This window comes from Quercus robur, chromosome 11 (assembly GCF_932294415.1).
Source record: "Quercus robur chromosome 11, dhQueRobu3.1, whole genome shotgun sequence".
In the NCBI taxonomy this organism is placed as follows: Eukaryota; Viridiplantae; Streptophyta; class Magnoliopsida; order Fagales; family Fagaceae; genus Quercus; species Quercus robur.
The window spans coordinates 4168851-4188977 of NC_065544.1; the positions used below are offsets into that span (position 1 = coordinate 4168851).

A 20127-nucleotide genomic window follows, 5' to 3' on the forward strand; every position below is an offset into this window, starting at 1 on the left:
TAAAATCAATCATGTGACTGATCACCGATTAGACTTTCATTTTTTTTTTTTGGATAAGATTAGACATTCAATTAATTGGGCAACAATAGAAGTTGGGCAGATTCAGTGGGGGAAGCCACGTAATGAGTTGGGGCCTCATCACCCCCCTTAAAATTTTGATGATTTTTTTTTTTTTTTTGGGTATATATAAAACATTTATTTTTAAAAGATTTTAAAAATTGAGCCTCCAAAATGTGAGCACCCCCCCCCCCTCCCCCGCATCCCAAAAAAAAAATACCTCTAGAAAAAGTCTCTCTCTCTCTCTCATCTAAATTGAATTTCAATTGGAATTTAATTGTACTCCATGTGTCATGTTTAATTTTTAATTTTTGTGCTAAGTGAATTATTGAGTGTAAAAGTCAAAGAATACAAATGCAATTAAATTCTAAATTGAATTTCAATTGTAATCCAATTTTGCGCCACGGGTCCATCTAATTTTTTAATTTTTATGACAAGTGAATTATTGGAAGACTTAGACTCCCTCTCTTTTAGTTAGTCTATCCCAACTAGCAACTATCCAACTCAAAAACTTAACAAAAACAAAATAAAAAATAAAAAAATCTTAGTCAGCCCAGTATTATAGTACTAATATTAAATGTTTTAAATGGTAAATATTTCGTATTTAGAACACTAAATACCAAAAACAATACTGTACAAGATATTTCAAATGTTATATTAAAGTAGCAAAAGTAAGTTTTGATTTGTGAATATATATATAAATATATATATATATATATATATATATATATATATATATATATATATTGCAACAGTTGATGCTTTTAAGAAATAATATTATTTTGCATTTTTTTCTTTGTTGGTAAATGATTGCATCTTAATGTATTAAAAAACAATGATTTTGTGTATTAATCTTGGTTGATAGTTTGTTAGTACTATATGGATACCTATTTAGATTTTTTTTTCTTCTTATACTTCGACCCCCCTAGCTTGAAATCCTAGGTCCACCCCTGGGTGTATATCATATAGTTGGATATATACATATGAGTGAAGGTTCCACATTGAGTGAAGGTCAACAAATGTGAGTGGTTAAATAACATAGTTAAGCTCAAATTCATAGGTTTAAGTTTGTGGGTAAAATGATGGCCATATATGTTATATTATTAACTATTTAATTAAAGTCTTCTCAAGGTGTTATCTTCTCAATAAGTAGAATTAGAGCATGTAGTTTTGTAGATTTTATTTCTACTTCTTTGATTTGTGGAATTTAAACTTGGGTATAATTCTCATCATATTTCAGTTTTTAATTAAAAATAAAAATAAAAACAAAACGAGAGAGGATTCATGATCCATGCTTCAAAATTGTGAGTGTAATTTAAAATTTTATTTTTAAGACTGTAGGGTTAGTAATAATAGGGAATATGCGACATTAATTAATGCCCAACATTGTTAATGTATGACATATTTCATGAGCTAAAGCTCAAGCCAAGCTCAGCTAGCTGTAGGTTAGACTATTTATTGGCAACCATTAATAATCACAAAAAGGACCCAATTTGGTACCAGTGATGTAGATGGTGGCCAAAATATTGGGTGATAATGAGGGCTCTGGTATGGTTGGTCACTTCTAACTTCTAATAATTAGTTGTCAAAACACAAGAGAATTAATTGGATAATCATGCATGAATGCTCTTGCACGTGTAGTAGAATTAGGTGCTCAAAACGGACCTACCAAGAATAATGATCATCTTTAAAACTATAAAACTGTGTCTATAATAATACTCCTCTTTCAAGGTACAAAATCAAGAATAGATACACGGCACATATTCAGTGGTTGTGTTACTTAATTCCGATTAGGTGAGAGACAAAGAGAGTGCAAGTTTTTTTTTTTTTTTTTTTGGTTCAGAGAATGCTATATTAAAGAATTTCCTGTTTTTGTTTTAAGTAAACGTTAATTGTGGAATAAAAAAAACATTAATTGTTCATCTACCTAGCAAAAAAAGATCAACAATAATTCTAACTTTATTTTAAAAATCTTTTCCTTTTATTGCAATTGGTTTGGATTTTTCTATTAACTCTTCTGGACATTTTTAATACAAATTCAATACCAGCAGCTGGTTAAGGTGTGCGGCCAAAATCATGGCTCTTTTTTTTTTTCTTTTCTTTTCTTTAATTTTATTTTTTTGGGTTAACAGTATAAGGATTTTTTTTAGTTGAATAGTTGGGTGGGAAGGTTTTGAATTTTAAATGTTTTTGTTAAAAAAACTAAAAGATGTTAGTTGAGTTATATGAATTTTGCGATATTTTGACTATTTAGTTGGTGGTAAAAAATACTTAAATCACGTGATTGTGCCATGAATCCAACTCTTATATGGTAAAGTTAAAAGAAAAAAAATTGAAAGAAATTTTATTTAAAAAAGCAAAACTATAAACAACATTGTTTTTGTGGCCTTGAAGGAAAATTCTTTAAAGGCAATGAATGTAAAGATAATATTTATAACAAATGTGAACTTTAATGACAAAATCGACCAAAAAAAAATTAAAAACAAAAACGTCAATTTATCTAAACTTTTACCATTTTTAGTCTAAAAATTAAAGAAAGAAACTACCTTGGGCTTCTTGGTGGTGTTTAGAATTACAATTAGGATTTTGATTTAATGAATAGCTAAACAGACAAAAAAAAAATAATAATAATAATAGGTCAAAACTGTGTATATATTAATGGTTAAGGCCGAGGATAAATCGACCAGAAAGAATGGAAGGAAAATGTCGTTTTGGGACAAAGTATCAGATACAGTATCAACGTTGGTTGTGTGCTTCCTTGCCCGCTGACATAACAGTTTCCAAATCTTGTAAATGTTAAACCAGTCTGCTAGCTTCTAAGATCTTTAGTAATGAATCTGTGTTGAAAAAAAAAATGTAAATAATTGCTTTCATAACAAATTACCCATTAAATTATGGGTTTCATTTAGCTCTTTCAAGCAGTCCAATAAAAGATTTGAAATTTTAATATGATAATAAAGAGTTATTATTACAAAAAGAACGTCATAGATTTAAATATTTTTTATATATTTATTTTTGAGATGTCCCAAATAAGTATTCATTTAAAAAAAAAAACATTAGTGTCTTTTTTTTTTTTTTTTTTTTTTAATTCATAAAAGATCGTGCCCATCTCTATAATACCAAGTAAGCATTATTTTAGTAAGCAATAAGTTAAGGTTCCATTTTGAACCCAAGACTTATTTTGAGATGCACAAATCATTCTTCTTATTTATGGAAAATGTTATCGATTAGGGTATTAGTTAACAATCCATTTTTAAAAAGTTTTGACATCACTTTTATGAAAAATGAAAAAAAATTGTCAAAATATTAATTTTTTTTTTCTTTTCCCACAAAAACTTTCTTTAACTGAATTGTTAACCAATGGCCTAAGGGTACTCGTTAACATAACCGTTTATTTATTTATCTTCCTATACATATCTAATTATACTTGTGTGATTGTGTCGTTTAGCAAAATTGGAGTGATAGTACGATTATGCTTAATGCTTGAGTAACCTCCTATCCTAGCCTACGCAATTCCAATACATAGAATTGTACATATTTCAAAAAATAAAATTTAAAATGTTATCCTATGCCCATTTTTTTAATTTTTTTTAAAAGTTTCAACTTATAGTGTTTATTTCTAATAACTCTTTATCATTAGATCAAGACACCAATCTATTTTTTATGTAAGCGGAGATTGAACCTAAAATTTCTTATTCAACTATCAAGTACTTTACCAATTAAGTTAACTGAAACCCTCCTTTTTTTTTTTTTTTTTATTGGTTTGGTGAATAAGTACTTTATTCATTGTGCAAGAGAACAGAACAAAAGGACCTGGACCTGGGCCATCTCCTTCCTATATATGCCGGTTGAGATGTAGCGACTTGTGTAAAATATGCTAGTCCAGGAATAAAGCAAGTATACTATTAGTGGTAGTTTTAATTCCCTTTTAACAATTGCCCAAATTCCTTCTGCCCCTTTAGAGCAACACCACTGAATGTGGACCATGTACTATAGGGAGCTTGAGTTTCTATGATTCTTCTTCTATTATCAGGAGAAAAAAAGGCCTATGATTCTCCAACGCTAGCCGATGCATTTGACCTCAAAGCACAATTATGGAGATGCTTTAATCCAATTGATTATTTACTGTTTAAAATTCCTAGATTAAAAAAAAATATATATATATATATATATATTAGAATTTTCTACTTTGACTCAAGCATATGATGTGCTTATGGTTCAAAAATTGTTTTGGGACAGACTTATACAGTGGATCACACCCATGTTAGAACAATAGAACCACCGTTTTTTCTCTTTTTATTTTATTGGGCTCCGATTTTGATTAGGTTCATTTAAAAAAAAAATAATTATAAAGCACAAAATCATTAAAACACTTAATGGAGTGAGGGAGAACATATTACAACGAACAGACCACCTATTTACAGAAGCATATTTAGATGTGACCTTACCTTTTTTATCTTGAGCCACCATAGCCAATGTTGTGAATTTATCCGTAATAGTCCCATCAACATTCACTATTTTTGTTGTGGGAGGTTTCCATTGGATTTTTTTTTTTTTTTTTATAAAATTCAATCAATTGAAAAAGAAAGGAGGAACACTAGTGGATTTTTTGTCTAGAAACTTGGACTTGAGACTGTGCTGTCACCTTTTTCTTCGTATGAGCAACAAAGTTCTTGAGATTCCAAATGACCTCAAGAATTAAAACCATAAACAAGGTATACCGATGAGAAATGAGAATCTTCCTTTGCCCACTGAGAATGTCCCATTAACTGCATTGGAGGATCTAAGAAAAGTCTTACTGTGTTTTGATGGTTGGATATTGTCATACTACCAGTCCTGATTAATTAGAGCAACCATAATTTGACACTGCCATAATTAAGGAGAGTCAAATGATCACTTAGAGTATTGCTACATATTATTCTATCTTTTAACTTTTTTTTTTAAAAAAAAACTACATATTGATATTATTCAAATTCTCACTCCTCCAACTATCAAATTACCACCAAATTAAAAAAAAAAAAAAAAAAAAAAAAAAAAAAAAAAAAAAGAAGGTCACAACAAAGCAACGTTGCAAATAGGGCTTTTCGAATTCCTCCCATTTCCCTCAATTGAACTCACTCAAATCTTTTTCTTCTTCTTCTTCTTCTTCTTCTTTTATTTTTATTTTTATTTTTTTTTATATACAGATAGAATTTCTACTCTAGCATAATCTAAGTGTATATGTATGTGAAGCTCCATTTTGGAAACTTGAACTCCAACCCTTACCCCCTACACCCCACAAGCATTTATACTTGTGGAATGACCCCCGTACCAAGGGTGCACGGTGATACTCAAATATTTTATTATTATTTATAATTTGATAATTACAATAGGAAATAGATGATCAATTCCTGGATGTCTTAAAAATATTAGAAGACACCAACTAATTAAGTTACAAGACCCGAGATGACCCGTACCAAGGGTGCACGGTGATACTCAAATCTTTTATTATTATTTATAATTTGATAATTACAATAGGAAATAGATGATTAATTCCTGGATGTCTTAAAAATATTAGAAGACACCAACTAATTAAGTTACAAGACCCGAGATGAATTTACTAAAATTCTAAAATACTAATAGTATGCTAGTTTGATCCATGGGTAAATCAAAAATCATATATTTAAAGGCAAAGCACTAGTCCTAAACCTAGTCTGTTGGTCATAAACCTAGTCTATGAGTTATTTAATTCGTTAAAGTTAAAAACAGTCAATTTTAATCTTATAGATAACGAGTTCAACTAAAGATTGATATATCATCACTTCATATTAGACACATTAGGGACCAAAAGTGATTATTATAAGTTTGTTAGGAATAGAACAATCAAGTTGTTAGAGATTAAATGCAACTAATTTAAATTTCAGAGAGTGAAATTGATTATGGACTAAAGTTTAGGAACCAACAATTTTTTTTTTTTCCTCAAATAAATTACTTCAATTTACATAGTGAAGCAAATTGCGTAAAACCAAACTTTTATGAAAACTAAAAACTATAAATAGTATATTACAATAAATAATGGAAGTCGTTTAAATTTCTTAAAATTTTGCTATTTAGTTTTATTAGTGTGGTATTCTAAATTTCTTAAAACTTTAGTATTATAGTTTTATTTAGAGCAAAGTATGCTAACAATTTTATAAGCATCAGGAGGTGAGAATTGATTTTATAAGCATGGGGAGGAGTTGAAGTCAAAGTCTCTTCATTTGAGGCCTATTGATAAATTCCCAAGAGAAAATGTGAGAAGTGTAGGCTTTGTTCATATCTGGGGATATAACCACAACACATCACAGTACATTATTGTTTGCAAAAAGGAGGTCTGAGACTTGTTCTCACTTAATATTGAGTTGTCTTTTTGCATTGATTAGAATTTTTACCCAATCATCCATCATTGAGAATTTGCCACACATTATCGAGCAATTGATGAAAACAAATTTAAAGTTACATGGCAACTGGTTGTGTTCATTCCATAGATACAACCCTTATTAGATGGTAAAAATACACCCCCTCCTTCCTATCATCTTAAATGTAAATATCCTAAGATTAAAAAAACAAATTTAAAGATAGTTTCCATAGAAACCTGTAACCCCATTACATAGATATAACCGTTATCTAGTTCATTCACTATAAAGAAGAAATTTAACAAACTAAGATGGAAGAAATTTGACACGCGAATACATGTGCACAAACACACACAATGCAAGCATGGCAGACAGTTTAGCACTTAATCATTTTTATAAACACACTGAAACCAAACTACATATCATCCAGAATTACAAACATAAGAGTGGTGTAGCCCAAATGAGTTTTAACAAAGTAAATTCACATAATAACTACTACAATCCATTTTGACATAAAAACTAATGCCAATACCAAGAAACTAAACACCATCAAAACGCTTTGTTGAATCTTTTCTTTCCCTGAGTTAAAGTTTGTTAATTACGTACAACTCATCATCAAGCATGATTTCAAAAGGTCCTGCAAGAATTTAAAAACTGTAAGAGCATTCTTGTTCATGATTTAACATAAGAAGATAAAATAATACTAATCAGTTTAGTCATCATATAGAAAAATAAACACTAAGATTTGTGGTTTCGAGATATACAAATTAAGAGATACTCCCAGCCTTTACCACATGAACAGGTGCAACAATGGGGATGGGAGACTGGGGCAAAAGATCTATGAAGGTTCCCATGACAACAATTATATAATAAGAAGATATCTTGCTACTTAACTAAGGACAATTGTAAAGAGAACACTGTGTTCCAAAAGAAAATACGGGAGTAGAAATATTGCAAAGTTCATAGTAATAGAAAGAACACAAATACGATATGAAATCAACTGTTAATTACAACAAAAACAAATAATTTCAAAGTAAAGCTAAAGCCAACTAGATAACCACAAATCACTATTATGACTATGAGACAAGGTTTGTATCATCCATCAACAATTGAACACTTAAGGATGTACTATTAAAAAGGGGTGGGAAAAAAACCCCTTAACTAGCATCCAGAGATGTATTACATACAGTCTCCTTCTGTGCAGGGTGTTGTCCCTTGCTCAACAATAATTGATCACTTGTGTTCTCTTCATTCATAACATCAATGCCCTCTTTCTCTAAGAGAAATATTTTAACCATTCTCTGAGGGATAACTTTGATCTAAAGAACCAAGCAAGAACATTATCACAGTATATGATGAAAAGATTTTCAGCTTATAAATCACATAAGAAAAGGGGTGGGAAAAGTTTCTCTGAGGAATGTCTATAAGGATTGATTTTTCCATCAACATGTTTTCATTTATAGAAAAAGAAAAGGCTAAAAAGATGCTAACTACCATGAACTTCCAGAATGATCCCTTCCAAGTACGGGAATATATTCATCAGTGAGCACAGTGGGGCAAAAACTCTTGTATGCTTGCATAGAAGAAGATTATCACACAAATTTAGTGCTTATACACATTTAAAGAAACATTAGTGACCAAATGTTGTAAGATGAAAAAAATACACACAGAGCACTGGCAAGCATCTTCATCCCAATGCAAGCATGGCAGACATGTCTCAAAAAGAGTTATTATTATTATGATATTCCTAAACACTGGAAATCCTATGTTTGAACTCACCAAGTTAGGCCACTCCATTTCTAAGGAAAAGTATCAATGCCGTCCCAGAGAAAGCCTTATGAATTCCTACCTCCAAGGTTGCTGCCTTTCCTGTACATAGAAAGAAGGCCTTCAATTTAATGTTTCAAGTGAGGCCATCTGATCAACAAGTCCATTTGGTTTTGTCTCTTAAACTTGCTATCATTGCAGGATATTAACATAAAATTCAAATTTTATGTGCAATACAAATGACTAGAAAAATAAAATTAAACTTATGTTGCCATTTTTTTGTTGTTGACAATTTGATAGTTATACTGTTATAGATGGGGAAGGGGGAATTTAAACCCTGGTTCTTCTAGGTGACATATGTTGTGGTTTGAATGTATCCAGCAAAGCCCTTATTAGATGGTGAAATGTAATATGCAATCCCACCCTATCAATGTAAATATCCTAAGATTTAAGAACAGGTTTATAAGTAGTTTCCATAAATACCTTTACACCCATTACATAGGCATAACTGCTATCTAGTTGACTGAGAAAGCATAAATTTAACACACACACACGATGCAAGCATGACAGACACTGTTTTGCATCTACTTCATACAATTGTGTAATAGAAAATACTAACTCATTCACAAAAGATGAAGAGAGGGAAAAGAAAAACAATGGAAGGAAATGGAGTCAACAAAACAATACATCTAAGAATTTTTTTTTTATTGGGTTAAAAATACTCAAATCAAGCCAAGGAACGAAAGATAAAAAAAATATTAGTTCAAGAAGAGGATTATACCTGTGTTTGGAGTGTTTGGACCAAGAGCGATTCTGTGTTTTGCATCTCAGGAAGAACCGGAACCTATGGATCTTATATAACATTGGTCCACAAATCTGTTTTCTGCAATTACATTTTTATTTTTAATTTATATTTACTTATCTGGGGGAAGGGAGGGAAAAAAAGAAGAAGAAGAGGAGGAGGATTATAAAAAAGTCATTTTCAATTCTTAACCACCCAAAGGTTAGGAACCTCGTGTGTAACTAAACATTAAGAAGTTGATGCATTGGGGTGATTGTGCAGAGGTAACACTAAGCTGAAATTAGAAGTTAGAAGTTGGTAGTATTATGATATGTACTTCCTGTGCTATGTTGGGATGCATGTCTTACAGGTATATGTGCAAATGTACAAGTGTTAAAGAAGTCAAGTGATAGGCTGTTACTAGTAGAAACAGTGATGTCAGCTGGTTGTTGTTAGAGGTGTTTGAGGTAGTCAGTTAGTTGTTACAGCTGATTAAGTAGTTAACAATTGATCTGCTCAATTGTATTGCTGTATTATGATCAATTGATGAATAAACCAGTTTTACCTTTTAGTCTTTCATTCTCTCTCTCACATCTTAGGAAGCAACGCTACCCTCGAATCTAGCCATCGCCTTAATTTTCATACTCTTTAACTACCCAATATCCAAGATCCTAACACCAAAGCTAGCAATGACAACTGGTGAGCTGCCTTCTCCATGAGAAGATAGGCATCTAAGGTAGTAGAAGATTTAAAATGTACAAGCATTATCTTTAGCATATACAGATCATAATTGATAAATTAAGAAATTTTTTAATAATCCCAGGAGAACACAAAGAACATTTAGTATGAGTGTGAAAACATGAAGTCAAAAGAGGCCACCGTAACATTATCAAGAAAGAATAAGTTGAGTACATCTATCTTTATAATGTTAAAAGTGGCAGGAAACATGATACTCACACAGTCCATATATCTTCAACCAATTGATAAATAAGCATGCTAAAAGTTCATAACCAACACAAACCACTTTCTTTTCTCAATATAACCGAAAACAACCACAACTTTGGTCAGCTATCTATTCTAAATATAAAGCCACTCAATTAAGGTAATCAATCAACAATAAGAATTTATAGAATCACATTCATATCGAACTCATAATCAAAGCCAGGTATATATGAAGAACAAAATGGAAAACCATAAAAATAAGCTTGACAATAAAATTTATCTTGCCTGTTGTTGTTCCTCTTTCTTTTCTGTCTTTTCCTTTGTTGGTTGGGTTTGTCAAGTAAAACTAGGCTCTCAACATAAGAATCAACAAAAGTATTTCCATATCCACGAATTCTAAGATCTTTAAAGTCTTTGGTCTTAAGGTCTCGTGAGCTGAGGTATCCTCCATACAATTCCAGAATAACGTCACCACTCTTCCTAAAACCCTTAGGTATACAATGTGACCTTGGTATGCCCTCTACGAGAAATGCACCAGGCAAAGTTTTAATTTTGGTCCATGATGACGCATCCGCATAGTCTTTCATCACCCATATACTGAGACGGTGACCAGGAAACCCCGGTTGAAACAGGGCAAGGGAATTCCCATACGCTGAAATAGATACCCTCACCCAATACTCATCTCCATTTTGATCTGAAAGTTTCGGCAGCGCTATCTCACGGAAGACCTCGTCCCCCAAATCAAACACCATAACAAAATTAAGAAATTTGTTCCCAGTCTTCCTCAAAGCAACCCAATGCAGAGCCCCATTGACAAAAGCCTCCGGCTCACGACCACGTGCAGCACCTATAGGAGGCAAAGCAGTAACCATTCTCCATTTTCCAGTGGAGAGTGAGTAAACCTCCACCTCCGGTGGAGACTTACCCTTTTGGCCTTTTTCTTCAAGAGTCACAAACCTCACCACCTTATAGTCATTGGCTTTGGAATCAAATCCAAACCCAACAGTGGCGTCATAGCCACCATGTGAAAAAAATGTGATATTGGGTTTAGGAAGTTTGACAAACTTTCTAACACAAGGGTTCCAGAGAAAGAACTTATAATGGTACCCATATAAATCATCAGCAAGGAAGATGAGGCCATTACAAGTACCCACTACATGAAATATTCCGCCATAGCTTTGACCATGAAAAGGGAAGTCATCAAACCTGGTGTACTCATTGAAATCTTGGTTGTCAAAATGCAAAACGTATTGTTCTTTTTCATTTTCTTCAAATGTCATCTCACTAACTGCTTCGGCGATCTCTGCTGCTTCGGCGAGCTCCAAAGAGCAGAGCCTGAAGAGGAGTAGGGGGTGTTTGTTGTTGTTGTTGGAGTGGTGGAGATGGTTGGAAATGAAGGTTGGGTTTTGGATGAGAGATTTCCATGTTTTGCAGACTGCTGTGCATGTTACTATGGATTTTATAGGTAGGCGAACGAAAACATTGGTCAGGATTTCATGAGGTAGAGAGTCCAAAGTAGATAAATTGTCTGACATTGCTTTCCTTCAACCTTGAAAAACAGTGAAAATGGGTACTGAATCGACAAATGACAAGTAACCCAGATTTTTGTTTTTCGTTTTTAGTAGGAAAGTGCGAGAAACAAAAAATGAGAGTAAGAGAGAAACTCACTTAGGAGAAAATGGAGAGCGAGTCGACCCGGCGAGTTGGATCGGATGTAAATCCCTATCGTCTAAAAACAGAACCACGAGACGACTCTGTTGTTGTAATACAGAAAACAATAATGGCGTTGGAGATGGGTTTAGGTGTGGGTTTGGCCGTGGGTTTGGTGGTGGTGATTAATTTTGGGTGTGAGTTTCTTGGATTTTGACTATGGTGTCAATGTGGTGTTTCAGTTTCAAGTTAAGTAGCAGCGGTGCCAAAAAAAAAGCTAAAAAGTTAAATGGATAAAAAGTGACTTTGCGGAGTACTGAAAACTTAAAAATTTGTCATTATTAATATGGATGTTGTTAAAGCAATGTTTAATTACTCATTTTAAAAAGTTTTTATAGAAAAAAAAATTTTAATAACCTTTTTCATTTTACATAAAAATAAACTTTCTTAAAATGAATTACTTATCATTGTCCTAAAGACATCCGTTAATATGATCTATATATATCAAAAGTTTTGACTTCGAAATTAGGCTGAGTTTGTTTCGACTATAAAAAAAAATTAGGAAAACATTTTACACCTTTGAGATTGATTGGGTACACATGAAATTACGGTCAAACTGAAAATAAATTTCAATTGACTGTAAAATAGAGGCCTGGCAAAACCAATTACATAGCAATTTTACCTTCAACCCATTTCTGGCCTCTTTCACAACTTAGCAACCCAGAGAGAGAGAGATAGCAACAAATCATCACATAATAAAAATATGTTACTGATTAACCCTGATAAATGTGATATTGCTCCATTCATAACAAGTCATATTAATATCAATAATTGTGAAAAATATTGTGCACCTAATATTACTCTATTTATTATCGCAAGGTTCCATTTTCTTTCTTTCTTTTTTTACCTAATTATAATAGAGATCCTGAACATATACCATGCCTCATATAGCCATCGACAACATATAAGCTAAAAAACAAAGCATGAAGCTAGTAAAATTGTGTGATGATTTGGTAATACACATACCAGTTTGTCAAAGGGTGCATCTACTTGAACAACTTCAAAACTATACAACATGCATCAAAGCTCCTAGAATATGTATGTAGCAATATTTCAAAGTTAAAATCATGACAATTTGTTTATAGTTGTATGGATATGACACAATAAAGCTCGTTGTTGTTGGAGGAAGAGAAGGAGATGAGGAATTTGAAGATTGATTTACACCAATTGTTGTAAATATTGTGTGAGGGGTAAACAAGTATGAAGAGGGAGAGAGAGAAAGATGGTCACAAGCCGACAACTAAAGAAAATACAATGGATCCACTTATTATAGTTGTAGGGGCAGTTTTTGGGGCCCAGACCCAGCAAGTAAGTGGTTCTGGCCCAAAAGTCTCTAGACAATGAATTTGTAGAGAGCGGATTACAAAACTAGGGCTGGACGAAGTGAATGTCAATTAGATGTATGCCATGCAACAGTCTGAACGTGAGAATATTCCATTTAAGTTCACAGGATATCGGTCCGAGGAGACGTATAAGTACAACTCTTGCTTTGGTTACAGACTACAGAATTCTTTCACCTCTCTCTCTCTCTTTTTTCTCAATTCTCCGATCCCCTCTGCATGGAGATCTCCTTCTCTTATATAGCCTCCTTAATTTGATAAGGACCTTACACTTGTTAACCATCTGGGCCTTCACTTGAGTGTCTATCCCATCGGATATCCACCTTATCTTTCTGTGAGTTGCACTGGCCAATGTAACACTGTTCGCCTGTCTTCTCCACATTAATGCGGCTGAAAAAGTAGCTTCCTTGCATTTAATGCGGCAGTTGTGGCTTCTCTTTGGACGTCTTACCTTTTCCTCTTTCCTGCTGTGTGTGGCTCATCCTACTACCCACGTTTGTCTGGGATGGTTCTTCACTGTGGAGGAGGCGCACATTGGGCCCATATTTGTGTGTCCGAGAAGACATTCCTCCTCGGACATCTTTTAAAACAAACTGGGCTCCACAGGATTGGACCATGAGCTTTACCTTTGGGTCGTGGTTGGGCTCCGTGTGGGGCCCAAGGCCCATTGTTGACTTTGGGAATTTTACCCCTACAATAGTTATTTTGTAATTTTATTAGAGAAAAATGCGAAAACACTCTTTAATCAAATTAATCATTGTACTTCTAATTTGAAATTATACCCCTTATCAATAGTTTTGTAATTAAGTGGTATAGTCTACTCTTTTTTATTAGAAGAAGTTGGATTCAAATTCCCCTTCTTATTATTGTACTATTGAATTATAAATAACAATAATAATAAACTTTTGAACTTTGATAAATGCCCATCTCATACCTTGACACCTTGTGTTACCATTCCGTTAATGGACAAGAAATGCAAGCATTTAATAGAAAAATTAATTAAATAAGTATTTAAATAAATTTAATTTAAAAAATAGTTTTATTGCTAATTAATTTATTTTCTTTTCTTTTTTCTCTCCTTTCATTCTCAAATAAAAAATAAACTAGCGTTGCATCTAACCATTATCTTTATTGATAAATTACACACCTGATTTATCTTGAACATATAACCTCACATTCTGCATAACACTAATTATGAAGAGGTATCAATTAAGCCAAAAATGATTAGCTCAAACTTGAGCAAACCATTACCAAATTTAATCGACTCCATAGCTGTTGAAAGATTGAATTATTGCAATATGGAATCTATAAATGCAAATACTGCTCATAATTGTAAACTATTGATTACAAGAATATATATAGGCTATTCTCATCGTTATTCATCCCAACATTTTTTTTTTTTTTAAGAAATAAAATAAATAAAGGACTTTTTCTCTTTATTAGGCTACGAATCCTATGAATGGTTCAGCATAACCAAATTTGCCTTAGAAACTTCCCCAAATATGATAGCCTTTATAGCTCAATATTCAAGGCTATTCATGATAAATTGATGGACAATTTCTACACATGGATGGAAATATGGAACATCTACACATTACGCTGGCCATGGAATATCATTCATATGGAGTTTTGTTCATTCTTGCTTTAAAATCCAATGACAACATTACAATCATTACTAGATCAAACCTCACTTCTTTCGAATTTCCGTTTAGAAGAAAGGAACCTGGTGAGATGACAAGTTTCCAATAAATTCAGATTGCCTACTAAAGCTCTCAACAAACAAATAACAAAGTAAGGATATCAACCCCACAAAACCAAAAAATTTATGAAAATAAAGAGGAACAAAAATCACGAAAAAGAGACTACCTAGAAGAGCAGCACATATAATTATAGGAAATGTTAATGATTGCTCTAACATCATTGGTTTATATATATATATATATATATATATATATATATATATATATATATATATATTCATACACAACAAAAATGTCTAAATCTGATCAAACACATGAAACACTAAAGTGAATTTCTCCTTCTTTGTTTCCTTTTTTTTTTTTTTTCCTTTATTTTTTGATAAGTAACTATTAAGTGGAAAGTTGAAACAACTGGATTAGGAGCCCTCTAGACTTCCAGAGAAAACAAGGATACAATTTTCCTTCAACTAGAAAGTGGATAATGCTTGCTTCCCAAGGGAGATAGGATAAATATAAAACTTTTTCAAGACTCCATGTTCGTAGCAAATAATGAACTTCATAAACCATTAAGCTTACCTTTTAACTCCAAGATCTTCATCTATGCCAAAGGCATGACAATTTATAGGTCATGCCCCGCCAAGTACAATTTTTTTAAAAAAATAAATTCATTTCATTTTGGACACATACAATTTAATAATTTAACTACCCTCACACAATCACCAAGAGGTTTTCGTGACTCATGACAGGATTCATATATTGCTCCCATCAATTTAAGCATAAACCACCACTCATTTCGCCTCAATATCTTTGATCTTTGATGACACCTGAAGAAACTTAAGACATTACTTCAGAGGACTTGTATGTTATAATTAATAAGAGATTCAGGTAGCTTTAACCCAATCACATTGGATGATAACATGCTCATCCAAGAATCTATCCTAGGAAACTAAGCCAGAACTTTTTGATTAGCGACAGAGTCTAAAAGTCTATGACACAAGACTCTGAAACCAATATCTCCATAGGGTGACTATGGAGACTAATGAGCATTTTCCTGAGAATAGCTTAACTTACAAAACCTGGAATTCCAGTCATACCTGTGTTCTCATGCCAGCCTGGACAAGCATGATTTATTAGGTGTTCCAAATAAATAGGAAGATCATTTATTTTTATGGGACACTAACAAGATTTTAGGTATCAGTATCACCTTGCTGCTTGAAAAAAAAAAAAAAAAAATCAAAGATTTACCTACCAATGGTGATGTATTTCATCAGGCCAATTACAGGGAAGCACTATAACCTAAAGGAATGTAACCCGGACTTTACTAGGGGTTCCTGAAGTCATAATTCATGTAAGCCTAGTTCTCCTATTGTGCTTAAGTTTATAAGGTAAGCAAGTTTTGCTCTCAACCATTAACTAAATGGGGGTAAAACAACAACAACAAACGACAACAACAAACAAAATGGAAAGAAAAGAAGCCAAATAATGAACCTAAAAGAATATATATCTGTGGTGATTGGAGCATATACACTTGAATCGAAATTAACATAATGAGTATTAAATTGTCAGAAAAGCTAACAAATAAAACATTGCATGGAGTAAAAGGACTCATTTCATTAAAAGCATTAACCTCTCACATGACAAAGAGCTTCAAGCTGAGTTCTAGATTCTGAAATATAACACAAAAAACATTTTAAAATACTATATAAAATTTTGATAAGTAAAATACCAAATTAATATTCACCAATCACATTCTTTATATAATTATCTATTATGCTATAATGTTCTGAATTCTGATGCCTCAAATAGATAAGTTTCAAGCTTAATCAAGAATAAATCACCCAAAGATGCATTGGTGCACAAAAATCTGAAAATGAATAAAAAATTATTGGATTGGAAGCATGAAACTCCAAATGAAGTGCAAGAAGACAAAAAGATCCTACTATATTTTCTTCTAATGTCTACAAGCTAGATAATGAAGCATTTGGTAGGAAAAACAAATCAGGTATCCAAACAAGCACATTACAAGCAACAAGAACCACATGATATTGGAAAAAAGCTATAACATGAAGAAAAAAAAAAGATGTAACGAAATTAACCCAAATAAACCAGGAAGATTATGAGATAAGGAGTTAATCAACCAACAGTAAAAGGACTAACCACCACAAATAGTACATATATGAAGGAAGACAACTCACAACTGATCTAGGGAAACATAAGCCGAAAAGAATTTTTTTATTTTTAAAAATAGAAACCATTTGTCCCGTATCTTTTATTTCTCTATGTTATATTTTATTTATTATTATGTATTTAGAATTTCAAAATGTCATGTCACTCGCAAGTGACTTTTAATGAAGTTAATTGGATGGTTAGAATCTAATTGTTATATGTAAGACAAAGGATTAGGATTCAATGGTTACTAAAGTCTATTATAAAAAATCCTATGTTATCTTTAATTCTGTTATCTTTTTCTTTGATTTAATCTTGATTGTTACTAAAATTTCTTCTTAAACCCTTCTTCTACATTAGACCAAAGTTCTCCTCACCAAATAAACAATCATGAGACTTAACAGTCCACACTGGTAGTGCCACTAATTTGGAATCCAATTCACCAGTTATAGGTTCATTAAAAGAACTTATATAAGAAAACTAATCTTTATATATATATATATATATAATGAAATTTATTGAACCAAAAAATTGATCACCCAAGTCTCCAGGATGTATACAACTTGGGACCGAAAACAGTCAAACACTCAAATAACAAACATCTATCCAATCACAAACCAATTTTTTTTTTTTTTGATAAGTAACATAAAAATATTATTAATAATAGAAAAAGTGCCAAGCCGAGTACATTGGGGATGTAATCACAAACCAAAAATTAAGAGGGACTTCCTACAGCTAACATTCAATCCAATAAAGTTCTAAAGAAAAACAATTTCAGTTCCACTAAAGTCCTTTCTAAATCCTTAAAGCACTGGTAAAGTCATCCCATAGATACCTTTAAACCCATTACATAGATACAACCCTTATTAGATGGTAAAAATACACCCCCTCCTTCCTATCATCTTAAATGTAAATATCCTAAGATTTAAAAAAAAAAAAAAAAACAAATTTAAAGACAGTTTTCATAGAAACCTATAACCCCATTACATAGATATAACCGTTATCTAGTTCATTCGCTATAAAGAAGAAATTTAACACACTAAGATAGAAGGAATTTGACACACAAATACATGTTTGCAAACACGCACAATGCAAGCATGGCAGACAGTTTAGCGCTTAATCATTTTTATAAACAAACTGAAACCAAACTACATATCATCCAGAATTACAAACATAAGAGTGGTGTAGCCCAAATGAGTTTAACAAAGTAAATTCACACAATAGCTACTAAAATCCATTTTGACATAAAGTCTAATGCCAATACTAAGAAACAAAACACCATCAAAGCGCTTTGTTGAATCTTTTCTTTCCCCGAGTTAAAGTTTGTTACTTATGTACAACTCATCATCAAGCATGATTTCAAAAGGTCCTGCAAGAATTTAAAAACTGTAAGAGCATTCTTGTTCATGATTTAACATAAGAAGGTAAAATAATACTAATCAGTTTAGTAATCATATAGAAAAATAAACACTAAGATTTGTGGTTTCAAGATATACAAATTAAGAGATACTCCAAGCTTTTACCACATGAACGTTAGCAACAATGGGGATGGGGGACTGGGGCAAATGATCTATGAAGGTTCCCATGACAACAATTATATAATAAGAAGATTTCTTGCTACTTAACTACGGACAATTGTAAAGAGAAGACTGTGTTCCAAACGAAAATACAAGAGTAGAAATATTGCAAAGTTCATAGTAATAGAAAGAACACAAATACGATATGAAATCAATTGTTAATTTCAACCAAAACTAATAATTTCATGGTAAAGCTAAAGCCAACTAGATAACCACAAATCACTATTATGACTATGAGACAAGGTTTGTATCATCCATCAACATCCTCTAAGACTCTAAGTAATACATCTATGGATGCTAGATAGGGGCTTTTTTTTCCCACCCCTTTTTAATAGTACATCCTTAAGTGTTCGATGTCTTATGTGCAGTGTGTTGTCCCTTGGTCAACAATAATTGATCACTTGTGTTCTCTTCATTCATAACATCAATGTCCTCTTTCTCTAAGAGAAATATTTTAACCATTCTCTGAGAGATAACTTTGATCTAAGGAACCAAGTAAGAACATTATCACAGTATATGATGAAAAGATTTTCAGCTTATAAATCACATAAGAAAAGTTGCCAACTTAGCATCTTGGTAGATTATTTTTTGGGAGTGGTGTTAGGATTTTGGATTGAGTTTCACCTTCACAAGGGATGAGAGGAATGTCTATAAGGAAAGGCTTCCACTGCCTACAGCCTCTTGCTGCCTCCAAATAAGGAAAAGTTACAAAGCAGAGAAACAACCACCCAAATGGGGGGAAAGTGAAAGAAACTAGCTGCAAAAGTTAGCAATCTTCATAAGAAGAAAAAATATAACCAAAAACCACGACTGAACCACCATCTCTCGCCAAGCAACACTAACAAATTATCACGGATATCATTGCCTTTTTCACTAAAGCATCGCTATCGCAGATCTCATTGCAACAGTAAAAAATCACTCCTAGGAACCAAAGATTGATTTTTCCATCAACATGTTTTCATTTAAAGAACAAAAATGAGGCTAAAAAGATGCTAACTACCATGAACTTCCAGAATGATCTCTTCCAAGTAAGGGAATATATTCATCAGTGAGCACAGTGGAGCAAAAACTCTTGTATGCTTGCATAGAAGAAGAATTATCACACAAATATAGTGCTTATACACATTTAAAGAAACATTAGTGACCAAATGGTGTAAGATGAAGACAATACACACAAAGCCCTGGCAAGCATCTTCATCCCAATGCAAGCATGGCAAACATTTCACAAAAAGAGTTATTATTATCATATTCCAAAACACTAGAAATCCTATGTTTAAACTCACCAAGTTAGGCCACTCCATTTCTAAGGAAAAGTATGAATGCCGTCCTTGAGAAAGCCTTATGAATTCCTACCTCCAAGGTTGCTGCCTTTCCTGTACATAGAAAGAAGGCCTTCAATTTAATGTTTCAAGTGAGGCCATCTGATCAACAAGTCCATTTGGTTTTGTCTCTTAAACTTGCTATCATTGCAGGATATTAACATAAAATTCAAATTTTATGTGCAACATAAATGAATAGAAAAATAAAACTAAACTTATGTTGCCATTTTTTTTTTTTGGTTGACAGTTTGATAGTTATAGAAGGGGAGGGGGGAATTTAAACCCTGGTTCTTCTAGTAACGGTGATATATGTTGCGGTTTGAATGTATCCAGCAAAGCCCTTATTAGATGGTGAAATGTAATATGCAATCCCACCCTATCAATGTAAATTTCC

At 32.4% G+C, this 20127-nt stretch overlaps 2 protein-coding genes across 9 annotated transcripts in view; both read right to left on the reverse strand.

Moving 5' to 3' along the window:
• Positions 1–6743: 6743 nt before the first annotated feature.
• The window catches only part of LOC126706154 (F-box protein CPR1-like), a 44794-nt gene continuing 31410 nt past the window's right edge, over positions 6744–20127 (reverse strand). For 2 of the 8 annotated variants that reach the window (XR_007648529.1, XR_007648527.1), the window contains exons 3-6: positions 10207–11422; positions 8980–9081; positions 8211–8300; positions 6744–7068 (exon numbers count right to left, since the gene is read on the reverse strand). Coding sequence is in view for 1 of the 8 variants with exons in the window: in XM_050405461.1 (XP_050261418.1) it covers positions 7059–7068; positions 8980–9081; positions 10207–11456 (1362 nt within the window). In the remaining 7 variants the exon portion in view is untranslated. Of the gene's footprint in view, positions 7069–8210; positions 8301–8979; positions 9082–10206; positions 11815–20127 lie in introns of those variants that run through there. The other 6 variants (XR_007648531.1, XR_007648530.1, XR_007648528.1 and 3 more) reach the window with 5 other exon arrangements.
• LOC126706152 (pentatricopeptide repeat-containing protein At1g77360, mitochondrial-like) overlaps positions 14679–20127 on the reverse strand; it is a 62701-nt gene continuing 57252 nt past the window's right edge. The window contains exon 2 of the mRNA XM_050405458.1: positions 14679–14694. The gene's annotated coding sequence lies outside the window, so the exon portion shown is untranslated. The remainder of the gene's footprint in view (positions 14695–20127) is intronic.